General features: G+C 44.5%; 1 protein-coding gene across 1 annotated transcript in view; it reads right to left on the bottom strand.

The window, feature by feature from the left end:
• The window catches only part of GTF2F1 (general transcription factor IIF subunit 1), a 185435-nt gene that overhangs the window by 146894 nt on the left and 21570 nt on the right, over positions 1 to 16971 (bottom strand). The window contains exon 3 of the mRNA XM_069230467.1: positions 16602 to 16648. Within this exon, the coding sequence (XP_069086568.1) occupies positions 16602 to 16648 (47 nt within the window). The remainder of the gene's footprint in view (positions 1 to 16601; positions 16649 to 16971) is intronic.

The following is a 16971-nucleotide window of genomic DNA, read 5'->3' as shown; positions in this document are numbered from 1 at the left end:
ACGCCAGCGATCCAGTGGGAGGACTGGATAGACATGTTTGACAACTATTTGTTGGCGTTGGACAGTGAAGAGTTTTCTCCTGCACGTAAAAAAGCGATTTTATTGAACTGTCTTGGATCAGAAGCGCAAAGGTTGTTCAAATTTATGCCAGTGGCTACAGACAATGGGGCACGCATTTCAGATGAGTTTAGGGAAGCTAGATTAAGATTGAGCAATAGGTTTGCTAAAGAAACCAATGTGGTTTTAGCAAGGCACAAGTTTTATACCCAACCACAGAGGGTGGGGGAGTCTATTGAAGAATTTGTATCCAGATTAATGGAATTGTCAGTTAAATGTCAATTTGGGGAGATGTGCGACGAGATGATTAGGGATCAATTAATGGTTCAATGTAAGAGCAGAAAGATTCAAGAAAGGCTGTGGGCTGCTAAAAATCCTTCTTTGAAAGATGCTGTTGACATGGCAAAAGTTGTGGAAGAGTCAGAACTTTGCATGAAAGAGATGGGAAGATATGGCAATGGGAGTAAGGAGCAACAAGTCTTCCAGGAGGTTGTGGGAGACGTGGGAAACAAAAGCAACAGTGTGGCTTTGGTAGAGAAGAAAACACAGGATCTTCTGAAAACCCAGAAAATGAATGCGAACAAGAAGAAGTGTAACAGATGTGGTAGTAGTTTACACAGTAGTGATTTTAAGGGGTGTTTTGCAGTGGGGAAGGAATGTAGAAAGTGTGGGCGCAAAGGTCATTATGCGCGTAAGTGGGTTGAGTGGTCAAAGTCAAAAGGAGTGGCGGTGTGTGAGGAGAGAGAGATTGAGGTGGTAGACCGCATTCTTAGCCTAGGCGAGGTTGATAAAGGTTACTGCGGTAAGAGGGAAAGTAGGCCCAAAGCATGGTTCACTGTGGGAAAGGTGAGTGTTGAGCTGATGGTGGATACTGGATCTAAGTATACAATAATTCCCAAAGACATCTTCATGAAGAATTGGCCTCCGATTGAATTGAAGTCTAAAGACATATGTCCTGGGGGCTACCAAGGGGAGGAAATTGAGATCTTGGGTTTCTTTCCAACTGCCATAGGTTTCAAATCAAGAGAAACCTTCGGCAAAGTGTATGTGGCCGAGTCCGGGCCACCAATTTTGGGTTGGATGCATCAATACGACTTGAATATAATTGTGAATCCCAGAGGTAAGGAACAAATCTTGTTAGTGGATGACAGAGATGTGAATGCGATCCTGGAGGAAGTGAGGGAGGTGTTTCGAGAGGAGTTGGGAGAGTTAAAAGGTTATGTTCACAAGATACGTATGAAGCAAGGAACCGTTGCGGTGAAACACAAAGTGAGGAAAGTACCTATGGTTATTAGAGAAGAGGTGAGCAAGATGTTGAAGGATATGTTGAAAGAGGGAGTGATTGAACCGGTTGAATCTCCAGAATGGACTTCTCCAGTAGTCATTACGAAGAAATCAAATGGACAATTGAGATTTTGTGTGGATCTCCACAGTGTCAATCAAAACATAGTAACAGACAACTTTCCCCTACCGAACATCAATGAACTCATTATGTTGCTTAATGGAGGAGTTTTTTTTTTCCAAATTAGATCTCAAAAGTGCCTATCATCAGATACGACTACACCACAATTCACGTGATGTTACAGCATTTATCACCATGGATGGTACTTTCCGTTTTGTTAGAATGCCCTTTGGGTTATCATCGGCTGCAAGTGTTTTTCAGCGTATGATGACAATTTTTTTTGAGGGTTTCAGTAATGTTTTATTCTTCCAGGATGAAATTTTAGTTTTTGCGTCAACAATTGAGGAACATAACCAAATTTTGAGGAAGGTATTGAAGAAACTTTTGGAGGTGGGTCTAACGTTAAGAAAAGAGAAGTGTGTTTTCTCGACCAAAGAGATTGAATATTTGGGACACACCATTTCGGGCGTAGGAGTTAAACCGAAGAAAGATTTGTTGGAGGCAATCAAACTCTCTCCGTCACCAAAGAACAAGGATGAGTTGAGATCCTTTATGGGTCTCATTGAATATTACTCCAAATTTGTTCAGAATTTCGCTGACAAAACAGAGGGGTTGAAAATATTGTTGCGCAAAGGTTGTAATTTTGTGTGGTCAAAAGTGCAGCAAGAATGTTTTGATAATATAAAGCAAGAGGTGTGTGCTGCAAAGATTTTAGTACCCTTTGAAACTTCTTTTCCCACTATACTGACTGGATGCTAGTGTATCTGGTGTAGGTGCTGTTCTGTCTCAAGTTCACCTCGGTGAAGAGAGGACGGTAGCGTTTGCTTCACGCTCTCTCACTGAGAGTGAGAGGAACTACTCAGTGATTGAGCGGGAGGCTTTAGCAGCTGCATGGGCTGTAGAGTATTTTAGAACATTCTTGTTGGGTATCTCGTAAGTTAAGAACTGATCACAAGCCTTTAGTCAAGGTCTTATCAGCAGGTGGTGCGGGTAAGGGTTCTGCGAGGTTGGCCAGATTGGCAGCTCGCTTGCAGGAGTATGTATACAATGTGGAATACATTCAGGGATGGAGGAACATACAAGCTGATGCTCTCTCATGCATGGCTGTGGATTGGAAGTTGGTTGATGGGGAGGCACAATTATTGAAGGGAGAAGAAGGAGCAGTGGCATTGATGGAGGACTTGATACAACATGGAGTGGCGGCTTGCTCTAAAGGAGAGTGGTTACAAGGTTTGAGGGATGACTCGGTACTGCAGTGCGCGAGTAAAATGATTGTTGAGGGAGGAAGAAGAGAGAGTGCTGTGGCAGTGTCTGTAAGGCCCTACATCAAGGTTCTGGATGAGTTGTCGTTGGGGGACAGAGGTGTAATAATGAGGGGTGACAGATTTGTACCTCCGGAAAAGTTACGAAGGAAAATCATACATTTGGCACATGAAGGGCATTTGGGACAAACACTGACTCAAAGAAGAGTTAAGGAAAACTTTTGGTGGCCAGGGGTTGATTTGCAAACTGCTCAATGGGTGGAAGAGTGTGTTCAGTGTAAGGAAAGTGAGAAAAGGTTAAAGCTGGGAAAAAAATCTTGGATGGGATATATTGAGGATCCAGGGGAAGCATGGCACACTATTTGTATGGACTTTGTTGGGCCACTGCCCGGTTTGGGCCACGATAAAAAATGTGCTTTAGTCCTGGTGGACGTGTTTTCTAAATGGTTGGAGGTTGAGTTTATGAGGGAAGTGTCAACAAAAAGTACTATTTCGGTATTAAAGGTTTTGTTTCAAAGGGAAGGGTGTCCCCATACACTCATTACTGACAATGGTACACAGTTGATCTCCCTGGAGATGAAAGAGTTTCTGTTAACCCATGGTATCACCCATAGCCGTACTGCACTCTACAATCCCCAAGCCAATGGTATTGTGGAACGTATGAATCGTATGGTCAAGGGTACAATTCAGTTGGCTGTGCAGTGGAACCAAGATGTTAGTTCTGTTGTGCAAGAGGCGATATGGGCTCATCGCACCACGCAGTTGAGAGATAAGGGTAGAACACCATTTGAGTTCATGAGAGGGCGTAAGGCCAGATCAAAGTTAGTGCCTGGTTGGTTGGAGGGCGATCGAATCAAACCAGGGAATCAAGTGGAGATGTTACAGACAGGCGGTTGCTCTGGTATAAGAGTTGGTGATTGGGTGAAAGTCAAGGATGGACGTGTGGGTGCAGGTTGGACAAAGTTTTGTGGTCCTTTTGAGGTTAAACATGTAGGAAATTTCAATGTGGTTTTGGCGAATGGCACTAAATGGAACAAAAGGAGAGTGGCCTTATATGAGAGAGGTGGTGGATGTGCAGGAAATATAATCGTTACTAATGGAGATGGAGGTTGCAGTGGGTTTATGCTATCTGAGGGAGGTGTTGAGAGACCGGAGGCACCAGATGCTGACATCACGTGAGAATGAGAATAGCATGGAGGTTTTGGAGGGACAAACTAGTGTGGAGAATGAAGAAAATAAGACAGAATTCAAGAAGGGAAGTGGTAGAGTTAGAAGACCTCCTGCTTATCTGAATGACTATGTGAGAGATGGCGGGAAACAGAATTGAAAACTTTTGATTTTAATATTGCTTAAAATGTAATTCTCTCGGGAGTTTTGCTTAATTCTTTTGTTTATTAAAAAAAACAACAAAAAAAAACAATGAAACATAGCTTGAAATGTTTTCCTCTTAGCTTTTGTCAAGCTATTGATTAATTTTTATGTTTCTTGTTTATTCTGAACAGTTTATGATTTTGTTTATAATATGTGGTTATTATTGTTGTATTCTTGTTAAAGGAAAAATTGATGACGGAGGGGGATGTGTAATATCATTGTGTGGGCGCGTGAAGGGAGCTTGAGCGTTGCTCGAGTTCCGAACGCACTCGTGGAGCGGAAAGACAGTTTAGGAAGGGAGGAGCGGTTAATGAGGGTGACGGTACCGCTTGAGTAGGTCGATTAAACCACGCTTCAACAAAAGTAAACCTGGTTTAATGTGGTTTATTTACTACAGTATGCCAGGAAGTGCACTGGGAGTGGATCTGTGTAGAGACCTGGGGGTTATGCCCTGCGGACGATGTTCACGCCCTGGCTTCCAATTACACCCCCTCCCCTCAATGCTAGGCCTTTTCCCATACAGCAGGGCGAAGGCTCCTCTGCCGCCGGAGGCCAGGGTGAATACAACTGAGAGGGTTGGGTGGACTTCAGCTCCCCGGGGTGTATGCTGCTCACCATGGAGTTCTCCCCATGATGGGAAAGCAGTTATCGCTACTGACAGACACCTTCCGCTCGGATTTCACACATTCCCCCTCATACACCAGCCAAAGATAGATAACACTTGCTGACCGGCCGCTGCCATGCTTCGTTAATCATTACCCGTTTCAATAAATGCTTGATAAGTTCTGGTATTTCAGGACAGTAATATTGATCTTAAGGCTGTTTACAACGTAAGACTGCATCTTGAGTGCCCCTTAGATTGATGTAAGAATGAAACGTATGGGTAAAGTTATCCAGGGTGGTCCTATCTATGTGGGATCACGCCCTCACGATAACAGACTATTATGCCGCACACCGGCTCGGACTACTAAGGCGCCATGATGTATATCATTGTGTATTCGAAATGCATACACCCTGTATGCCGATCTATGTGTGATATGCTGTATGATCATGCAATAAAGAAAATAATAAAATAAAAAAATAAAAAAAAGACCACCACATTGAAAATGTGATAAAGTTCGTGACGTATGTCTTCTCTGTTGAAGGCACACCTAGATGGCTGGGTACCAATAACAGCACTGTGTTTTTCAGAACGCTTTCAAAAGGTCTTGCTTCAACATGTAATCAGTTTTTGAAAGAGGGCATTTAAACAGCCTTAGCGGGTGGACTCTGTGGAGGATTTCTTAAAACAGAAATTGAGGAGCTACGCTGCTTCCCCATTTAGCTATATTGCTGTATCCCCATCCAAACTACTGAGAGGAAGAGATCCTAGTAATAGACCATGTCCAGGGAAGGTTAAAGGATAACAAGACCAACAGTGTTGTTTATGATTCTACACATAGTATTGCGAGTGAAAAAGTTCTGTGTAAGCTGTAATCTTCCAAACATTATTTTGATAGCAACACATGAGTTAAAAGCGCAGATTTTAAGTGGGGTACTGGGTTTTGCTCGACTCTCCAAAAAAAGGGTTACAAAAGGAGACTAACTTTTCTGAACTAGTCCAAATTATTAGAGTATTGAGGATGCCTACTTTACTATATGGTAAGGGCTAATGGAATTAAAGAAATGTAATACGAGTTAATGATGAAGAAGCAAAAATCAGTTGCAACAGAAAACACTGAAGTTCGCAAGAAGGGCTGGATTGGCTAGTACCGGAAAAAGAGAATCACGTTTCCACTGGTATTTCTAGAAGTAGTAACAGCCGCCCTGATAGCAGGTCTACGTTGTTACGGATGCATAGTGCCAACGACAATTCACTCAAAAGGTAATGTTCAGGATCTATTTCAATGGAAACACATTCTATATCTTACAATTCGCCAATATCCAAATTCTTAACATTTTTTGTATTGCTTCACTTATGTCCTGCAATGTTCTCAGAGTTCACATACTGCAAAAGACAATACCTTTATTAGTGACCAGAGGTACAATGATAAAACTGATTCACCATTATGGAGAGATACAGGTGCTGGTGTTGTGAAGTCGCTCTTTAAACAGTGATTATTATATGTATTATTTTGTTTTGATGGGGGGGAGGGGGAGGGAGGGGAGATGATGTAGTATATGCCTTATATAGAAATTGACTTGCATTAAAAAAAAATGCTATAATGTCATTGTTTAGAATAGGTTTTCTAATGCTATGTATTCTTTTACTTCAATAGTCCGTCTACTATTGTATCATGCTCTGGAATGTACAATGTTTAGAGCATGTACTTGTCAGGTGAATTCCTTACATCTTGAGGAGAGCCACTTGCTCCGCTCTCAAGTCATGGGTTCATTTTAGCAGAATAAATCCTTCATTATTTCTACTTACCGGACTTTAAGTGGTTCAATGGCAATGCCACAATGCAGAAGACACTCTCACAAAGGTCCTCTTTGTATGCTCCCCGACAACAGAGCACAGATTCAAAAATACACTTAAAAGTAGAACCTCCAGCGACCTGACAAGATTGCTGGGCACACTGGGATAAACACGCACGGTTGTCCAGAAAATGTTCAAATGAACAGATGCAGCTTCCCAAAGCCGTTCAGAAAACCGTTGTTCCAACTTTCTTCCTCTCTCCACAATGAAACTGCGGTCATCCCGCTTCCTCGCTGCTATGCTTTCTGCGCCAACCCAAGACGTAACAATCTAAGTTGTCGCTCTGACAACCACTTCCTTTGTGATGCCGAGTGTAGCCTGCACAGTTCTATTTGACCTTTGTTACATCTGCGAGGGAATACACGGTTGCCTTTTTGGCCTTTTCAATTGGCACAGCTTGTATTACCCATAAAGTGAGCCAACCAGCAGCCTATTCTTCCGGTGGCTGTTTAGCGGTGCAGCCTTTGACAATAATTTGTATAATCCTGTGTTCAGCAGCAAAAACCCCGGTCGCAGCCATTTTTATATATGTACACACACACACACACACACACACACGGTAACACTCAAAATCTATACCAACAAACAATTAATGAGGACAGCTTAAAATATTGCACACTAAAGGACTTCAACATTCCGAGTTCGGAACCATTCCCAGAAATACACTTTTCTCAACCAAGGAAGAAGAAGCTGATTAGATCCTGCAATCCAATCGTGGCTTATAAAGGTTCACATTAAGTACGGCAAGGAATGCGCCTCTGGTGTATTAAAACAAATCCTGTCATTTTTTGCACAGCAGTCTTCTGCTACTGAAGGCCCCGTTGTACTGGACACACAAAACAAATACATCCTCTAGCCTTCTTCACAGTTATGCCCAAGCCCTCAATGAATGCACACCCCAGTCTTCGTATTTAGACTGGTATTAAACCTCTCCCTCCCCCATGCCCTTTCCCAGGACAGAGCACTTTTACAGGGACATCAGCACGTTTCATGATAATTTTGAACGTAAAAAACATTATTAAATCTCCATAAAGTAATAACAGGTCCATAATAACATTAGGGTTATTAAGATAAATATATCTACTCCAATATCAGGAGTAGGTTCCTAGCTAAGACAAATTACCAAAATATAGGATTTCCTAGCTGTGCTCATCTCAAGTGGTCAGGGGCCCCGTACAATCTGGTTTCCTCATCAGGAAAATTCTAGCCCATTTAAGGACTGCGAGATCTAGGTCAACTCCGCTCCTTCCCATAATCCATCCGGGAGGCCAGAGGAGGTGTGGCAGTACTGTGAGGGCACTATTTAAGCACAGCTGTGCTCCTGTAGCATTCAACACTGTTTCTGGGGACACCAGACGGGAACAATCTGGTTGGACAGAGGAGGTAAGGGGAAGCGTGGCAGCACCGTAAGTGCGCACTGACCCGCTGCTGGGCTCCAACAGTGGAGGATGCCACTGGCCAATAGCAGACCTGTCTGTGCCCGTCAGAGCCTAGAAGAGGCTGGGCTAGAACACCCCCGATCATTCCTCTCCTTTTAATTTCTTCTTCCTGTGGCTGGTGAAGCACCGTCTTCTGAGCTATTCTGAGATGGGGAAATGGAAAACAACTGGAGGCAGCAGTAGAACAGCTTATAGTGGTATGTCCATCGATAAAATGCTTGAGCGCGCAAGTCAGGGTTATCAGCAGTGAGACTGCTCTTGCTGACAGATGACTTCCCATGGACTCAGGATGTGCTAACCTAGCTGCTGATATCCCATTCAAGGCGGACTATACTAGTGCCCCTGTAGCTAGCCCCTCCTTGGTAATATCTGATAATCAGAGGGGTCTTACCCCTAACAAGGCCTCCTGCTCCTTTGTTGCCTTACCCACTAAACGTAAAGGAAAGTAAGCGTGCAATACCACAATGGAGGTTCAGTCTTCCAGTCTGACAGTTAGAAATCCTGATGTAGCACGAGTCAAGGGAAAGGGAGCGGAGGGTGACACCTGGAGGACTATCTTACCAACATCAGTACTCTGCATCAGGCCCAGTTGGCCCCTGTCTTGGAGGCTGGCTCGTACCGACTTGCAGCTTACCTCGCTTACAGAGAAGATGTGTTCTACCCCAACTCCAATGCCCATCCTGTTCCACTGTTTGCACTACCCCTTAGCGGCCAATCTCACACAGGGAGAGCCTCAGTTTATCCTCAGTTACCTTGCCTGCCAATCACTGTAACCCCACATTCTGCTGCTGCTGCTGCTGCTTGCCAGGCTCCAGCTTTGTACCCAGCCTGGTCCCACGTTGAAAACTGTGCATCTCAGGTGTAAGAAGCTGGCCTGGTGTGTGGTGGGTACCTAAGATTCTTACACCTTATACTAGGTCCAGGTATCCCCTATTAGTGAAGTGTATGCAGTGTCTAGAAGCCAGGCTCTCTAGAGGTAGCTGTGGATGAAAAGCCAACAGCCAAGGCTTATCTAGGAGACATGCAATACCACTGTAGTCACACAGCACTTAAACACATGAAAGAAAACACTCAGTTGTTATAAAAAAAAAAAAAAAAAAAAAAGAAGTACTTTATTTTTTGGCACAAATCACCACAAAATACTAGACAGGTAACCCACCCTCAGGAGCCAAGTAATACACTAAATATATACACTTGTAATCAGAAATAGGCATAGAAAAGGTTAGAAAACAGTGAAAATAGTGATAACCAATAGTGACCCTAGGGGGAACACAAACCATATACTAAAACAAGCATTTGCAATGCAACGGGTCTCGCATTTATCCGAGTTAGAGCTATTAGCAGTTGTAAACTCCCAACCGGACTATTCATGCCTCATTAAAGTGAGAAAAAAACTGAGCGCGATCGAGCTGCTAAACAAGCGAGATCGCGCTGCGAAAAAAAGAGAAAAAAGTAGTCCACAAACTGAACGGAAAACAGCAAGCCTCCTATGTTTTCAGTACTTGGTCGCTGCACTCGAGGAGGGCTACCACCGGAAAAGGCATGAGGTGTGCATGCCTTCCCCCAATGAAAGCAAGCAGATTTTAAAAGGCAAGCCCACGAACCAATGAAAGACACTGACGTGACATGGGTGGCGCTCTGAGCCCTTTTCTAACTACTACAGCATCTTGCAAGTGATACGCAGGCTCGACCCTAAAAATGGAATGCGAACAAGGTACCCGCACCTAGGGAAGTAAAATGTGACGAGGTGAGCTCAGAGTACTAGAAAACCACAGAGGTAACTAACAGTACCCCCCAGTGACCAGGAATGCAGGAGTAAAACACTGGATTTTCTCAAAACCACCCAAAAGTAGGGGAAAAAAATAAAATAAAAGAAGACACCCACAGAAGACTACAAGCAAACCAGCGGTGGATTCCTTAAGAAAGAAAACCTGTGGAGAGAGGGCACCAAGTCCAAGAGTCACAGTGGAGTCCAGGAGGAGTAAGTGCTACTACCCACCCAGCTGAGGATGCAGGAGTTGGTCGTTGGTGTTGAAGAGGTCAGCACTGCAGTCCTGGAGCCGAGAAGAGTTCCTGATGGAAGCAGATGAAGCCCCACGCTGGAAGGAAGATTGCAGACGGCTGTTGGTGCAGGAATTCTACCAAAAAGCCTTGGCAAAGGCAAACTTGCAGTTAGTGGAAAAGAATTGCTGCCGGGCACCAGCAAGGCAAGGGGGGGTAGTCACAGGGGACCCTCAACGTCACAGAGAGTCCACAGGAGCAGAGGCAGCACCCACAAGATTGGGACACAGGAGTTGTAGAAGGAGCCCACGCAGCACTACAAAAGAGTTCCAATACCACAGAAGAACCACACAGGAGGCTGTGCTTTGCAGGATGGAGTGCTGGGGGCTCGAGCTACACGTCACCTGAAGATCCCTTGGAGAAGATGCCAACAAGACGCAATGCACAGGGGTACTGTCCTGCATGGGAAGGCAAAGGCTTACCTCCACCAAAGTTGGACAGCTGGCAGAGAGGACCAAGAAGAATACTCCGGACCACCACCCATGATGCAGGATCCACGCAGCTCAGGAGAAGAAGGGATCCACGCAGCCGGTCGTCACCTGTTGTAGGTGACTGTGGTTGCATGGGGGTGACTCCTTCACTCCAAGGAAGATTCCTCCTTCTTGTGCAGGTAGAAGTGTTGCAGTCTTCCGAGGATGCACGACCAGGGGAAATGTTGCAAAGCTGGCAGGAGACGTGGAAACAAAAGGTGCAGAAGAGCCTCTTTCATTGTAGCAACGTTTGTCGGTTCCTGGAAGGTCCACTCGCGGTTCCAGTGGCCAGAAGTTAAAGCAGAGGTCGCAGATGAGTTCTGCTGGAAATCTTGCAGGCCGAATCCGAAGACCTACCCAAGAGAGAGACTCTAAATAGCCCTGAAAGGGGGATTGGTCACCTAACCAGGTAAGCACCTGTCCGGAGGGGGTTCGGACGTCACCTGCCTGGCCTGGCCACTCAGATGCACCCAGAGTTCCCTGTCAACCTCGGAAACAAGATGGCAGAACCCAGGGACCCTCTGGAGGAGCTCTGGACACTACCCCTAGGGTGGTGATGGACAGGGGAGTGGTCACTCACCTTTCCATTGTCCAGTTTCACGCCAGAGCAGCGACTGGGGGTCCCTGAACCTGTATGGACTGGTTTATGCACAGAGCCGCACCAAATGTGCCCTTCAAAGCAAACCAGCGTCTTGGGGAGGCTACCGCTCCCAAGCCAGTCACACCTATTTCCAAAAGGAGAGTGTTACCTCCTTCTCCCAAAGGAAATCATTGGTTGTGCCTTCCTAGGCTAGATCAGATCAAGCAGCAGGCGGGCAGAAACCTGTCTGAGGGGTGGCTGCAGCTGGGCTGCCAGGAAAACCCTATAAAACTGGTAGTAGCAATGCTGGGGGTCCTCTAAGAAGCCCCCAGAGTGCATGGAACAATACTTCTAATACCTGCAACAGTATTGGGGTATGATTAATCCGACATGTTTGATACCAGACATGCCCAGGTTCAGAGCTACCATTATGCAGCTGGACATAGGTAGTGACCTATGTCCAGTACACGCATAAAGTGGCATCCCCGCACTCACTAAGTCCAGGAAAATGGATCTGGAGTTTGTAGGTTGTAGGGGCACCTCGGCTAGTGCAAGGGTGCCCTCACACACAGGTACCTGCACCCTGCCCTCTGGGCTGAGAGGGCTTACCAGAGGGGTGACTTGCAGTGACCTGTAGTGAAACCGGGTGCGCGCACCCGGTTCACGCAGATTGCAATGGCAGGCCTGCAGAACCCTTTGCATGGGTTCCCTATGGGTGCCAGAATAACTGCTGTATTCCATAGAGATCCCCTGTAACCCCAATGCCCTGGGCACCTAGGTACCATATACTAGGGACTTTCATGGGTGGGGGGGAGGGGGGGGGGGGGGGGGGGGGGGAGGTGGCAGGTGTAAGGGGGGTTCGGGGAATGGGAGTATGCCAATCATAGGAAGAAAAAATTACCAGCAACCAAATTTAGAGGAGAGTGCTTAGTCACCGGGGTCCTGGTTAGCAGGATCCCAGTGAACACGGTCAAACACTGACAAACAGGCAAAAAGTGGGGGTTACCAAGCTAGAAAGAGGCTACTTTCCTACATCGGTATTAAGCAAACCAAGCAACTCCCTTTTGCAGGTTTTCTTTACAGGCTTCCATCCAACTTCACCCCCTCCCCCCCAACCCCGCTCCCCAACCCAACGTGTAAACCTTTGTGAGCCTCTTTGAGTCTTCTAAAAGCCCTCCCTTCTTATTGCCCCTTGGCCAACCATTTCCAGCTGCTTTCCACTTGTCCTGCCGTCGACTAACTTGAGAATTCACCTAATGCTGTAATTTGTTTCAACAGGATCAACCCCTTTAGATATACCCAATGGATTTGTTCCCGATGTAAATTTCAGGAATTTCATCTCAGCCATGTCTTGGAATGTAGCAGGTCTAAATTACAAGCATGAGTCACCTGATTAAATTGCCCTCATTAAAACTCATGACATCCTATGTTGCGGGAGACATGGTAGACTGCTCATGTCATTTTTGGAGTACTATTCCGGCTACTCCATACCCGTTGTTCTTTACCCAGTGGGTGGGCAAAGGGAGGCCTTTCAATCTGGATTAAACTCCCCCACTGAAATGGGCGAGGTGGTGTGTTCAACATTCAAAATTATTGCACTTAGTAGACAATCCCACAATGAGGCTATTTTAATCAATTATTGTAGTGATGACTTTTCAAATCATCCTAACCCTAATTATGTCCAGTTAGTTTATTGCTTAGCTTGCTTGTCAGTGTCAAATAATTCTGCTCAGGTTCCTATATATTCGTAGTAATGGGTGGGGACTTTAACACCAAGATTAGCGTAGACACTAATTTATGGTCCAATGGCCCACTCAGACTCATCTAGGTGTAGCGACATCAGAGGGTCTGAGCTCAATGGCTATTTGGAGGACACGGACCTGATCAATGTGATGGAATCTGCTGGAGCATGTGACCAGTCATCTTACTGGGGGAGAGCGGATGAAACCACAATTGATTATATCTGTGTGCCAAAAAGCCAGACTAACAGCATTATGTACAGTGAAGTGTTGGTCACTTCATAAGGCTTTGGTGGCTTACTTTAACCAGTTGTTTGCCAAATATACCCCCCCCCCCCACCAATTCCATCACAGCACCTATACTTTCTAATTCAGGTTTAAGATTGTGTTGGATTCTAGTGAATTTGCGTCTTTTATTGGGCAATTTACTTGGAACTTATGCACACCCCTTTCTTTATTGTCTCAGGATGATGTGTCTAGTTTGCACTTGAGGATATTATTAAAGGTTCCCTCTTGAAGCCCCCAAAGACAACTGCTTCCCTTCAGAAATGGTTTGATTCCAACTGATTGAGAGCTAATGGATAGTTGAAGCTCTCATAGCAAGCCCTAGGGACTCCAAGGCAGTAGTTACTGCCCACAAGCTTTATAAAGAGTGTTTGAGGAAGCACAAACTTGAAGTTAATGTAGCTAATTATGGGTCAGATTTCCTAACAAGTGGTGCAGCGCTGTGCCAAAATTTGCTGTGGTGCATCACTTTAGAAACGCAGGGATGCGGCCTATATACTAAAATTTATTGCAAAGGTGTCTGCGTTGAGGGGATTGATAGTTTTTGTGCAGGTAGGTGTCCCTTCCTGCACATAAACAATCTACCATTGAGATATGGCACTTCTATGCGTGCTTGCTGCAGAATGCAGCACACACAGAAGTAGCAAATCATCATTTTTTAATGATTGTTTATGTGCAGGGAGAGACACCTTCCTGCACATAACTTCATTCATGTCCTTTTGCTCTTTTTATGTATGCTGCAGAATGCAGCACACATGAAAAAAGCAAAAACGAGGAGGAATAAAAGTATTATTCCTCGTTGTGCCATGCTAACGCCAACCCTGGGTCAAAAGCAATGAGTGCTGCAGTGGAACGCCCACAGCAACACTCATTGTATGCCACTGATGCAGAAAACTGCAGAGGATCCCATATTTAGAAGCTGACGTTAAGCCACAAAAAGTGGCTTAGCGTCACCTTGAAAATGTGGCGCACTGCACAGTGCCACCGGAGCGTCACAAAAAGTGACACTCCAGAGGTGCTTGGGCTTTGTAAACCTGGCCCATAGTATCCGCAGCTAAAACCAAAAATGTAAGAGTTCTGGGCTATGGTTAGGGTCTGCTTTGTTCCTGCAACCAGGTCCTCCTGTTTGCAACCACATCATCTCAGCGGCTTGTGTTTCCCCATTTTCAGCACTGTATATTGTACACCAACCTTGGAAGGTGTAGTTGCCTCCGACTTCAAGTGGACCTTAATGGTAGAAGAAATAAAACTGGTGCAAGGGACACAAGGCACTCTGTCTGGATGGCATGCTGATTGATTTGGTAAAATGCACTTCTGATTTCTAGGCATCCCTACTGGCAAACCTTTTTAAAAATCTAGATAGCGTTAACCTCCTGAGTTCCTGGATTTTCTCCACTATCATACCCATCTTTAAAAAGTGTGACCATGGGTGAACCTAAATACTACCACCCAATTTCTCTTATAGACACGTCTGTCAAAATAATTATGAGAGTAAACTACAACAGAATGTATTCTTGGGAGATTAGTAACAATAGTTTACACCCTATACAATATGGTTTTAGGGAGCAGCTGGGTACAGTGGAGCAGTGCCTAAACCTGTATTTAGTCTTAGGGAAGCATATCATAGCTAAGGACTGTCCCCTGTACCTTGCCTTTATGGATCGATCAACAGCCTTTGTCTAAGATTAAAAAAATTCCAAACTGTAGATTTCTGTGTTAAAATTTGGCCTGGGTCTGCCTCTTGTTCATTTTCTTCATACACTCCAGGCCAATCTAAACGCCAGCATGCGATATGGAAGTTCTGAAAAGCTCACGGAACCTTTTCCATTGTCAAAAAGTATGCATCAGAGTAGTGTGCTGGCCCCTCTCCAATTTATTTTATAGATTAACAATCTGACCCTGTCTTGTTCAACCAGAGATGTTCCTTACATTGTTGACACCCCACTGCCGGCGCTGCTGTGCGCTGATGATGCCATACTGACTGCATACACCAAACACAATGAGGTGGTTAGTTACAGCTTTTGTAGATCTTATGTCCAGTTCGGATCTTGTAACCAACTTTAAAAAGTCCCATATCATGGTTTGAGGCAGCAAAAAAATAAATTATCTTGGGTCAGACCATCTGACAGTATCTAGATATCTGTTTCGACTCCTCTGGTCATGGTCCTCTCACACCTCAAATACCTGGTTGAAGTTCAACAGATCATTGGGCTCTTTGCTAGCCATGCCACGTCCACCTGGGCGGATGGGACTTGCTGTTTATTTTGAGGCATATAACAGTAGGGCATGATTATAGCTGCCAACGGTGCTGGGACGTGGGGATCCACTGACTGTGGCATCTTACAAATTGAAAAAACAAATGTTTCCTTGCTATGAAGGTATCTTGAATCCCCATACCTCCTCTTTTATTGTACATGACGAACTGGGTTTTAGATACCTGGAAGACGGGATAAAACGGGATCCCATAGCTTTATGTCTCTCAGTGTGGTCCAACCCAGAGGCTGCTCTAGCACCTGCTATCATCAAAGACGCTTGATAATGATTCTTGCATCCCATGCCTGGTGTACATTGTTGAGCTCTAAATAATCTGGGTTTTTCTCATCTAGTTATTAATCCCTCTTTAATTCGACCTCAGAATAAGAAAGGTGTGAAGGCCCAGATCCTAAGAAGTGCACGTATAAAGAGGGAAGATGCTGAAATGCTGTTACCTACTGTGGCTGAATTTTCTATGTTGAGATCAGATGGTGGTGTGGCGTTTTATCAGTCTGGTGTTAGGTGAATGGGAAAGGTTGCTTTTATTTTAGGTTCTGGGCTGGGTTTATTGTCTAATTATTATGGTTTCAACATGCTCAGTCATCCAAACCCTGTCTTTACGATGACAAGTCTCCCCAATCCCTTTTAATTTTTCGGCTCTATATACCAAAAGGTTTTTAATTCTGTATCTGTACACTGTAGAACAGCCTATCTACATCTTCAACTACTCGATAAAGAAGAGGTTTGATTTCTAATTAGTGTCTGTTCAAAAAGTGCAGTTTATTCACTGAAGCATTTGCCTCAATTATTTTAACTGTTTTATATTTTTAACTGCTTATATAGATTTATATTGTACATCGTCTGAGCTTAAGGATTTGTTGCGCTATACTTTTATTCGTGTGACTCAAGTGAGAAAGATTTTTTTGATTGATCGGTACTTAATGGAACCTTCTCCAGTAAGCGGATGAAAGTAGTCATCTAGCAAACAGTCAAGGTTTGCAGTTGCCTTAAGTGGTACCGTCAATTTTCAAACTAGCTTAGCTCTCTCTCTGATCGTGTATTTGTTTCCTTGAGTGACAAATGAAAAATCAATATTAATACCAAGATCAAAACCTTCCACCCCCTCCTCAAGACGAGAACAACTTAATAGATGCACATTAGACATGATGAAAGGAGGAACAATTAAAACAACATTTCAATGTTTGAAAATAAACCTCAACTTACTTTGGAACTCTGACAACATAGTCAGTTACAGACTGGCTGCTTGAACCCTAAAAAAGAAAACCAAAACATGGAGGAATTAGTCTTAAAATGTATTACTTTAAAAAGTTTCCTATCAAAGAGGCAACACAGACTACCTCCCTCACTGTACCAGTGAGCAACTGCACTTCTAGTGTTGGGACTTCTGAAGCTGATTTTACTATCAAAGACATTTCTTAATGATGCCTTGTTTCTCAATTCTCCATTCAGAAGTTGACTTCAAGGACTTGCCATATCTTTATCGGCCCCAGTGCATTATGGAGAATCATTTTAGAAACTTTCTCAGAAATCACCTGCTCCAATGATAACACTGGTACAATATGTTCCTCCCCAC

The sequence above is a fragment of the Pleurodeles waltl genome, chromosome 4_2 (genome assembly GCF_031143425.1).
Source record: "Pleurodeles waltl isolate 20211129_DDA chromosome 4_2, aPleWal1.hap1.20221129, whole genome shotgun sequence".
In the NCBI taxonomy this organism is placed as follows: Eukaryota; Metazoa; Chordata; class Amphibia; order Caudata; family Salamandridae; genus Pleurodeles; species Pleurodeles waltl.
The sequence above is the reverse complement of the archived record's forward strand: the minus strand, read 5'-3'. Positions and strand labels throughout refer to the sequence as shown.